At 33.1% G+C, this 11,568-nt stretch overlaps 1 protein-coding gene across 1 annotated transcript in view; it reads right to left on the bottom strand.

Annotated features, from left to right (window-relative positions):
• The window catches only part of SEMA3D (semaphorin 3D), a 206,559-nt gene that overhangs the window by 51,178 nt on the left and 143,813 nt on the right, over positions 1-11,568 (bottom strand). Inside the window, exon 8 of the mRNA XM_037736584.1 lies at positions 9,304-9,446. Within this exon, the coding sequence (XP_037592512.1) occupies positions 9,304-9,446 (143 nt within the window). The remainder of the gene's footprint in view (positions 1-9,303; positions 9,447-11,568) is intronic.

Genomic DNA, 11,568 nt, shown 5'->3' with positions numbered 1-11,568 from the left:
TTGAACAAAATAATCTTACCTACCCAGCCCCTCAGGAATAGAAAAAAAAAAAAAAAAAAAAAAAAAAAAAAAAAAAAAAAAAAAAAAAAAAAAAAAAAAAAAAAAAAAATAAAAAAAAAAAAAAACAAGACAAAACAAAACAAGAAAATCCAAGCCAAAGATGAAAGCCACTTGCTTTCAACAGGATAGCAAATATAGTTCCTGGGATAATAGCACTCAGGAATGGATTATAAGCATTTAATGACTGAATAGCAACTCTTGCAGACATCCAGAAGCATGACCTGAGATGGCAAAGTTCAATTCACAAGGAGTTGTATTTCTCCTGTAGGGAAATGTCAGTTGGGCTGACTTTGTTGACCAGTTCTCAGTTCCTGGATTTGTTTGCATATCCACACAATCCCCTCTAAGAACCTTAAGCCTAGAAAAAGGCTGAAAGGGAGGTAACCACTTTTGTACTAAATTGTCACCTCCTTGCTTATTTTTGTGAAGTTCTAAAGAATACAACCATCTCACTAACACAACAGATTTATTATTAAGATGTCAAAATCAGCAGTCCTTAGTCACCAGTCACTTCTGTGGGTTTCTACACTATTTATCATTTACTTTTTGTAGTTAGGTTTCCAAAAGCCTTGATACCCTCTAAACAAAGATGCAGATGCAAGTAACAAAGAAATTAAATGTAAACAAGCCTGATCACATGTGTTCAATTTGGGTGGTAAGTACAGAGGGTGCCTGTTTTCTTTTTCCTGTAACTTTTTATATGTTTGCAATATTTCTTCATTTTAAAATGGCTAATTAAAAAAAGAAAAAAAAATCAGACACAACAAATCACAATTTGCAATCCTTCATCAACTTTAAAATACAGTACATCTGAGTCATTTAATTGGCTGATGCCTGCATTTACGAATTACTAGGATCTTCCAATCATAGCATCTACTAATAGGTAGATCAGACCTAAAGCAGAGTACTATGGTATTACATTTTCCTTCAGCTGTCCCAGCAAAACTCAAACCCTTGTAAATCTTACACAGACATGTAAAGTAGCTAGCAGCTGTCACACATGAACTTTCATTGAGTGTGTCTTTTGACCTTTGGGTCATTAAACTGGGTGCTGTTAAACATGATTTTATCTGTACATACCATCCTCTTCAAGGATACCTCAGTCTTTTATAAACATTGTCATTTTGACCTATATATTAGATAACAGTGGCTTTTGGAGAATATAATAATTGACTTTCAGCTCCTATGCTCTTAAATCCTGAAGATTTCATAAAATCAGTTTAATCTCTAAGACATTTGAAAACAAGTATTTTGTTAAGCTACTAATTTGTATTCAGAGATTTGTAACTCTATTAATGAGTTTAAGTTGAAGGACACTGGGCTTTTCAAATAAATAGAGACTGCAGAATGACAAAGCATAAGAACTTTAAAAAAATAGTCGTTGCTGGAATTAGAGGTTATAAATTGTTCTTTGCTTAAAATTTAGTTTTTTTTAACCTAATGCTGCTCTTCTATATCTTTTTGCAAGCAAGAAAATGAATTTTTCAGACATTTTGAAAACCATAATCTATGCATCTTTTGTGTGCCCCACTCTCTGTTCTACCCATTAATACACTTGGGCTTATAGATTTTAGCTTGAAGTAACACTACTCACCTTCTTTTGAAGTGTTATATAAATACTACAGTATTACAAATTAACAAAAACTAGTTCCATTACTCAAACTAACACTGAGGCAAACACACAGGATTTCTATTGTCCATTTTTACAAATTAAACAAATAAGATTAGGGAAACTTAATACTTTTGTCCTTTTGATTTAATGTCTGTTATATTTCAATCCATCATTCATATTCTTTGCTTGATTTGTCATTTACAATAGATCCCACAGCAACTGTCCAATCTACATCTATCTGTGTTGTCTCAATCTTCACGGGGTTATTTCTAAGGACAGATTTTAGAATCTTTCTTTCAAAACAGTACAAATGATCTGCATGGTGCTGTATAAATAAATAATAATGATAAGGATAATTCAAACTCAGGGTGGCCTATTCAGAAGCTTGAAACTATGACCATGACATCGTAGAAATAAAAAGTGAAACCTGGCAAGTATATGCTGTATATTGAAATGTATTACTATATTGTGAAGAGGATCTTAAATGAGGATATTTCAATACATTAAGTGAAATAATGAAGATAGTAGTTATGCTCATTAAATCAAATGAAAGAACTATGCTGGACTTCCCGTTTTAGCCTCTCAGTCTTCTTTTGCAATAGCTGCAATGCTATAACTATGTTTCATGTACCTGGTTCATTCGGATTTTTAAACAAGGGTCTGATCACTAAAAATAAAGTAACTTAAGCCAGTTCTCTTTTTTGTTTTGCAGTATTATTTTAAAAATAATATGAATTTAAAAAATATGGTTGTGAGTTTTCACATAACCATATTTGGCAGTCAACTCAGGTAAGTTAAGCTGTAGAAACAAATGTAGAAACAACTGTGTAACACAGAAACATATAACACGTAGAAACAAGTATCTCTTCATACCTCTGAAATTACAAACATTTTTTTAATATAAAGAGAAATTTGTAGATACTGTTTCTCTTTACTAGAGGAAGATCTATCGGCATTTGCTCTTTACTGTTTTCAAAGGTTTTTGTGCCATTTCTGAGACTTAGGAATCAAAAAAAAATTATTGACATCCAAAGCATAGAGAGTTTTACCTCACCTACTAATAATCTTGAAATACTTTAGAGGGAAAAAAAAGTATATATACACACACACACACACACACAGAAACTCAAACCTCTAAGGTAAAGGATAGGGGACAAAAACAAAATGAACACAAAAACCCTTTGTGGCAGGTATTAAACACAGCAGCTTTTAAGGGATAAATTTTATAGAGGCTTTCAAGGCTTTTTTTTTTTTTTTTCTGAAAAAAACACCTAGTATTTAGAGATGACTATTTGTGATTTGCCATTAATGACTAAGCAAATAGAAATAGAGAACATGTTTTTCTAACTGCTTCAGAAACTCATAAAAATTATTGGAAATATAGGACTGGTGTAATACACCATCCTAAACAACTTAGTTTCTAAGATTTAGCACATTCAATTAGGTAAATGTAGGCATGTTACGCAGTCTTTTTCAGGTAGAATCAGAGCTAATTCAATTAAAAAATCTGTAGCAAACAGTATAAACCTTTTCCTAGGAATTTCTCAGACAGGAAAACAGATGGAAGTGAAGCAAAAGCACATCTGTAACTTGTGGGCACTAAATCTCTCATTTAGGTTGTAAGTGACATGCTGAAAGTAAGCACAAAAACCACAGCTCAACAGAGATCAATAAATACGGAAAGTGTCATCGGCCTAAAAACACAAATCTTCAAAGGCAGTAATTGTCCAAATAGGACCATATATCAAAATAGACAATGCAAGTAGAACTGAAGCAAAGGGCTATAAATGAGACCCCCAGGCAAGTTATGTGAAAGGCCCATCCAAACTGAATTCTTGGCATGGAGAAAAGGAAATACTGCAAAACAAAAAAGACAACTGGCATAAGCTACAGCTGGAATCTGGAGTAGGCTCGCATAAGTATAATGGACAGCTCTTCCAAAAATGAATAGAATTCAAAAGTAATGCAAAACAGCCTTGAGGTGAAAACTTTCAAGCAAGTCTTACTGAAAGAACTAGTATTTCCACCCATTAACTTAAAAGGTGGATTTTGAAGGGAAACGCACACACATACACACAGAGAGAGTAATAAACATCACACAGACATAAATAACAGTATCTTGAAAGTACTAACTTGCAAAGTAAATAGACACAAATCTTTTCAGTGGGTTTATTTCATGCTATTTTGCCTGTTCATTCAATCAGCATTTAATACCTCGTCACAAAGATCTGTGTTATTTACTGTCTACGAGAGCAGCTCTTTGGGGTGTAAGTTGCATCATTTCGCGCTTCAAAATATTGACTGTTTCACAGTAGAAAGAATTGTAGAGTTTGACAAGGACTTCAGAAATTCCTCAAGGTGAAGCAATTTATTGGAAAAATTTAGTAAGTAGTTTGTCTGGCAAGTAGGAATATTATTAAAAATAATTTATTAAGAAATGTGCTCTACCACGTACAATTATAAACATGGTAAAAGTTTAAAAGATATTCTGTGGATGAAGGTACTTATTCTCCTCAGGCTGTCATTGATTGATATTGCCAAGTAAAATTATCTTTAAGTCAGTTTATGTGTTGTGTCTCTCTTCATTGATATCTCTTGACCAAAATTTGCATTGTTCAAATAATTTGTGCAATTTTCTCCAAATACTACTCCAAATTACTTTGACCATGCTCAGAAATAAGATCGATCCTCAAAGCACAAATACTCCTAAAGATAAAGAAAAATCATAATGATAACTTTGGCCTTTAAAAATAATAAAATGACATCTCTTTTTGATCACCTTTGGTAACTAACCTGCCCCTAACACCACAAAACACATGCACCACTACCACTGACACCAACTTCTTTTACTCCTAAGCACACATAAGTTGCTCTGGCTCCAAATTTATGTATGGTGTGGGTGTGGGTGTGTGTGTGTCTGTGCATGTTTGTGTACATGTGCATGCGTGCATATGTGTGATTGTTGGGATTAAATTCACTGCAGTGTGACCAGATATTTACATTATTTACATGTCAGTCTCTTATAGTAGATTGTTACTTGCTTGAAAACTTAGATATCTAAGTCACCCTTATTTTCGGTAACTTCCTCAGTTATCTGTCACATCCAAATTCATATTATCTCATTTAAGCCTTACATTTGCTTGGTAAAATAGTTATGGAAGCAATAGGAGCCCAATGTCATCAATTTTTAGGCTAAGAAACTGAGAGAATGAGTAATAAAGTGAAGAGTAATAAAGTAGAGCAAGACGTAAGCCTAGATCTGATGTTAGGTTGACATTTATATCATCCAGGCAAAGGTCATTGATGATATCCTTACTGCCAAATCCTATGCCTAGTCTTTCCTGACCTCTTTTCAATAAGCAACAGTTTTGACAACTGCTTTCTTCTTGAAGCAGTCTTTTTCCCTTACTTGTGACAACACTCTTGTCCAGTTTTTCCACCCAGCAATGACACTATTTCCTGTCAACTGCCTTTGCAGACACTTTTCTCTGCTATTTCCTAAATGTCATTGTCCCTTTGGATTCCATCCTTACCCTTTGATCTTGCATTACAAATCTTCCTGAGCGATGTCAGGCACTTTCATAACTTCAAGATTCACCAATATACTGGTGAGTTTCAAATTTATGAGTCCAGACACTACCGAGCCTCAGGTTAAATTTTCAACTGGGCTACTGTGCCCCATATCTCAGAACCACATCAAGTTCTTCATGTCCAAATATAAAAATCTATGCTCATAAATTTTTAAATTTCCTGTCTCATATCAAAGTATATCTCTTTGCACATATTCCTTGTCCATGCTGTATCATCTCTGAATTATAATTGTCAATAACAAAAGGGTCCTTGTCTACATGGTGGGTATCAAAATCTGTATGATAGGAGCAAAGTAATTAAAATGCATTAGAAATTCAGTTCGTGAGTCATGTTAGTCATACTTGAACACTGAAATCTATATGGCTATTGTATTGGATAGTGAAGATGTAGAACATTACCATCACTACAACAAAGCTCTGTTGGTCAGCCCTATGTATACTAGGAAAATACTAAAAGAGCAGTAATAAAGTGAAGACCTTATAGAAGTCTGCACATAGATTCTCTCTGAACTATCTCTTGAACTTATTCTTTGTTCCTGTTGTGTTTAGGGAACAACCTAACAGGCCTCTCAGTCACAAAAATTTCTGGATCCAGATACATTCTCCAGATTGCTGCTAACTATATTTACCTATCTTGTCACTTCTCTGCTTAAAACATTTTATAATCCCACATTGCCTAAAGAATAGAGTTCACTCACTAACATGGAAATAAGACTTCTTATCAACTAATTTACCAGTCTAATCTCAAAAGGCATTGCTCCCCAGACACATCCCTTAAATTCCAGTTACAACAAGACTTCACTGTTTTGTAAACACAACAAAACAAAAAACCTGTCACAACACTGCCTGAAATGCCTGCCCTCCATTCCTTATTGTAGTCCCTCTTCCCAATAGAACTCAGTTAAAGCACCACTTCCTCTGTACAATGTTTTTGAGCTCCGTTGAATCCTTAGAGTTCTCAGCTCATATCTTTATTACATCACATTATGATTTTTTGTTTATATGTCTATTACCCTCACCATACTATAAGCCTTTAAAGAAAAGGGTCAGTAGTCGATTATTTACACTAATTGTCTAGTATAGTGCATTTTGCACAGAAATTATTTTACATTTTGTTGCTGTTGCTGAAATAATGAGATGATAAAATAATAAATAAAAGAGTTATAAAACTGAGAAGATTCACTTTTGTTCTGCAAATAATCCTTCAGCTATTTTTATATAATGTTTCTCTACTGCCAAAACCTTTTCCCCATCAATCACAATATACTACTTAGTCTGATAGTAATATCTTTGACAGGTCAATAAATCTCTTTTTACAAGTCAATAAAACAATGGTTTTTTTTAGTTAGTAGCTGAAGATGTAGGGAACTTTTAAATTGTCAGCAGTTCTTTACTGTGCTAAAATATTCAGTTAAAAATTAAAAAAAATTAACAACTGTAACAACAAGAACAACAAAACCTTAGTATTTTCAAATATGTTCTGTGGGAATATGCTGGTGGAACAAATAGAATAAGGACTCTCATATTACTAAAAAATCTTTGTGAACTCAGTGAGGCATACACAGTTTACTCTTAGTTTTCTCTAACATGATCTCTTGCTTCTTAGATCTTTACTTGTATCTATTGAACTCAATTTTGTTTCATAGCATAGACGTGCATTCTGTTATTATTTGTGAAAAGAAAAAAACAACAACATTATAATGACATTAGGGGGAAGAAATAACAGAAAGGAATAATAAGTTCCAAATAATGTCAGAATAATCTTTTTTTTTTATGTGAAAATAAAAGACAACAGCAACAATGATGCTGAGGTCTTTTTTTATTATTGCCAAACTTGTTACTGTTTTGTAGGACATCTCATCATATATTTAAATAAAGATTTTAAGTCATTCTTACTGTTGTCAGTGAACTCTCCACTTGAAAGTGTTCACTTTTTGCCACAACTTAATCTTAGATTATGTCAGAAACATGGGCAGCATATGCTGTAATTAAGAAATTACATAGGAAGCATTTAGAACCAAAATATTGTAGACACTTGACCAATGGATCATATGTATAGTGAGAAATTATGATTATATGTATAGTAGGGAATTCATTTAAAAGAGTGATTGAGATACACTAATTAATGAAGAACCTCTATTTTTTAAAGTAAATTCATCCATCCTATATTCCTTTTAAAATTCATCCATCATATAATCCTTTTTGATCTCACAGTTTGTTAGCTTTTTAACCAAGAACAATAGCATGCCAAAATCATGCTATGTGGCCTCAAAGGTTTTGTGTATGTGTGATGAGAAGACTCATTTATGACAATTTTCTCTGCCTTTCCAGTTCTATATGTGTTTGTTCATAATATAAATAAAATATTCCATGGTTGATGTTTACAGAATAGGTTATAATTTTAATATAGGAATTTATATATGGGGCAACTAAATTTTTCTTTAATATATTTCTCCACCTCTAAGATTAACTTTCAGTATATTTATACTAGGGTAAGAGATTAACCTTTGTTATAAATGCATTTCCATTAAATGGATTCTATTCATCAAAAACTAAGCATTAGACTGGTACACAAAATATATACTCACTCATTATATATGTTCATCTTGAAATTCATTTAATTGATTGTAAATCCCTTATTCTTTATTTAACATAGCACATTTATACAGATAATGTCAATCCACAACACAGCTTTTCAGGGTCAGGATACTGTTGCTATAAGGCATGCTTCAATACACTAACACATTACAACTATTCCAAACAACAGGCATTCATCTCTAGGCAAGAGGCTTCAAGAGAAATTACTGTGAATTCTTAGACTCTGAAAGAATGAGAATGCTTTTTAGAGAATCTGTCCCCTGGGGGTGAGGGGATCAGTGGGAGACAGCATTATTGGCTAGGACACTAGGTAAAGAATGATCTGGGCTCACACGTTGGCCTCATTCAAAAGCCATGTTTTCATTAGCACTTTTAAGTGCAACGATGGTTTGTATTTCTGTCCCTCAAAGTGTTCAGAAGCCTGAGGGTACAGATTGAAATAAAAAGTGGTAGGTTCAGATGGAAGAAAATGAAAAGTTTGTACAAGACCAAAGAAAGTTTCCCACTGAGAGTATCTATTAACAGCTCTTCCCCTTAATAACTGAGTTAATACAATAGGTGTCTATTTTAAAAAAGTTATTTCAGTGGAGACAAATCTAAGCAGAAAAATAGTACATTAAAGTCAAAGACTTTATATATGACTCTAGTAGCATTATTATACCGTAACTCTTGTACTCAATCTAGAGCTTTGATGGCACAATATGGAAACCTCTCATAGGGTATCTGTGTTTTTCTGTAATTTACATAAAACGGCAAGATTAAAAATTCATTCAATGTTCTTCAAAATAAATATTTCACATTGTGGTTGTTTTTTTTTTCCTCTTAACCTCATTTGCTTTCAAATCCTAATCTATATTAAAGGCCTAAATAATATTTAATAGAGTAATAACATAATACAATGTTAAACTTATTTGATACATGTAAAGATACATAATTTTAAATGTGTGATGTGTGTGTTGCTAAAACTATAGAATATAAATCTTTTGATGCTTAAATTACTCTAGGGATTACATTAAGTTACTTTCATTTTGATTATTTAACATTGTATAAAAACATTTTAAGCTCCAAGAATCAGGACGATGTGGTGATGTTACTGGGAATAGCAATCACTGGCAAAGGGATAGCCTTCAATAAAAGAAATACGCTGCCAAAGAGGTGTAACTCACACTAGGGAAACAGTTCAGGACTGCTGGAAAAATAAACTATAATATTTGAAAAATTCGAATCCTTTTTTTTAACTTACACATCTAGGATAGTATGAATCACACATACTCTATGAATTACACATACAAAAATTACACATCTAGGATAGTATGAATCATACTGTTTATGAATAATGGGCAGTAACTTTGACTTAAACCTTACATGGTTTTTTCATACATACATACATACATATATATATATATATATATGCTTTAAGTAAAATATATAAGTATATCTTGCCTTACAAACTCTTCCAACTCGAGAAAGTATGGTCTTATCGGAGGTACTGCCTTCTTGAGATGATTCACGAAAGAAGAAATATATTTTATCATCATCTGGATTGTAGGTGTCTGGTATGGGGAAAGTTCCAATAAATTTTGCTCCTGTTTGAAAGAAAAGAAGCTATAAATTAAGATACTGAAACAATCCTGTCATCATAGTATGGTGGTATTTCCATGTAAAACAATTAGTAGTAGAATTTTTGAAAAATGAACCATGAGCGGGATGTGGGAAATGAGATGTGTATACAAATAAACATGATATAATGTAGAAATATGTATCAGCATAAAGAGGTACTGAACAAGTTCTCCAGGAATTCCAGAGAGCAGGTGAGAACATGACTAGACTAAATTAATTGTAGGTCTTTTTAGATATGCAGTTGTTATGGTTTTATATTCTCTTTCTGTATAATGAAGTCACTATTTGTTCACAATGTCTTTAATAAAGGGCTTAGGAAATACTATAAACCTAACAGTCATTTTGACATACTGTAATGTATTTATTCTTAGATTCATTTTGTGTAATTGCCCAAGGGGTATAAAAATGGAAACAACCAATAGTGCTTGGCTAAGTCCAGTATAGGTTCTAGATAAACTTTCTGAGTTTATATCTTTTCTCTGCCACTTACTGGAATGGTGACCTTTGTCACATTATTTATCTTTTCAATGACTCAATTTACTCATATATAATATAAGACTACCAATTACCAATGTCATCTAACTAGTAAGATAATTTATATGATTACGAAATGAATATGTGTGTGTAGGGGTGTGTGGGTGTGTGTGTGTGTGTGTGTGTATGTGTGTAGCATTTAGCATCAGGCAAAGGCTAATTATATAACAAGTGTTTGATAAATGTGATTTATTATTATGATAGTTATGGGGTTGATAAGCATTATCATTATTATGACAATACACAGGGCTAATAGAAAATTGAGTACATCCATGTACTCGTAAATAATATGTCATTATTAAAAATTTAGATCTATATTACTGACCTGAAAATATGGCCATCATATATGTACAGTGTAAAAATGTTTACTATATGATAAATCACTTTGCATTGTATCAATGACAAATCTATTTGGGTTGCTAACTCCTTGTTTAAGAGTTACTATGCATTTTAAGTCTTGATTTTAAATAATTGTAAATTAACCAGGTAACAGATCGGTAATATGATGATAGTAGTTCAGAAATAATTGGATTAAAGAAAAGAAAACAGAGAGTATGATTACTGGGAAACGAAGGGAACACTTTAAGTAGAAAATGTGTGGTACCTGGAAAGAAGCACAGAGCACTTACTTTTTAAGAAGTAGAAGAGAAAATAGAAGCCAAAAAGTTTTAAAAGAAAATAAATTGGTGGGAGGTGAAAAAGATCAATATTGCTGCTTCTAGAGTTTTGCCTAGAGCTCTGATTACCCTGAGCCCCAGGTGTAATGAAAATCACTGTCCTGCAAATGTGTAGCAATTGGCCAATAGCCCAGTAAAGAAAGCTTCACAGTAGCCTTCTTCAATAGACAAAAATTAATGTTGGGCTAGGTGTGGTAGCTCACGCCTATAACCCCAGCACTTTTGGAGGCTGTGACAGGTGAATCACTTGAGGTCGGGAGTTCAAGACCAGCCTAGCCAACATGGTGAAAAGCTGTCTACTAAAAATACAACAATTAGCCTGGCGTGGCAGTGCATGCCTGTAATCCCAGCTACTTGGGAGGCTGAGGCATGAAAATTGCTTGAACCCAGAAGGTGGAGTTTGCAGTGAGCCGAGATCACATCAGGAAAAAAAAGAAAAAAAAGATAATGTTGGGTTCCAAGCCATGGGTAGTCAGTCATTATCCTCTCACTCAGCTTCTCTGGGTTGGCCTCGTGTCTCCTATCCAATCTCTTCTCTGCTCTAGTGCACAGCTTTGAAAGGAAAAAAGAGGAGGAAAATATATTCATGACCTTTCTTCTCCTTATTCAATATTATTTCCCTGTTTTGTTTTGTTTGTTTGTTTGGTAATTTAGAACTTCAATGGACTCTTATATTCTTGATAATCTCACTTTTGTATGATTTTCCAAAAATACATAAAAATAAAATTTTAGAAAACCGCATAAAGTATTTTATTTTATTTTTTCAAATTAATCTCAAATTGGCAAGGCCCATTAACAATTCCATTCAAGGTTCCCCACCCTGGCCCTCTTTCAAATTGTTGGCAAATCACAAACACTTGGTTTTGATCATTGAGCA

This window comes from Cebus imitator, unplaced genomic scaffold (genome assembly GCF_001604975.1).
Source record: "Cebus imitator isolate Cc_AM_T3 unplaced genomic scaffold, Cebus_imitator-1.0 Scaffold26, whole genome shotgun sequence".
Taxonomy (NCBI): domain Eukaryota; kingdom Metazoa; phylum Chordata; class Mammalia; order Primates; family Cebidae; genus Cebus; species Cebus imitator.
This window is presented reverse-complemented; position numbering and strand designations above follow the sequence as displayed.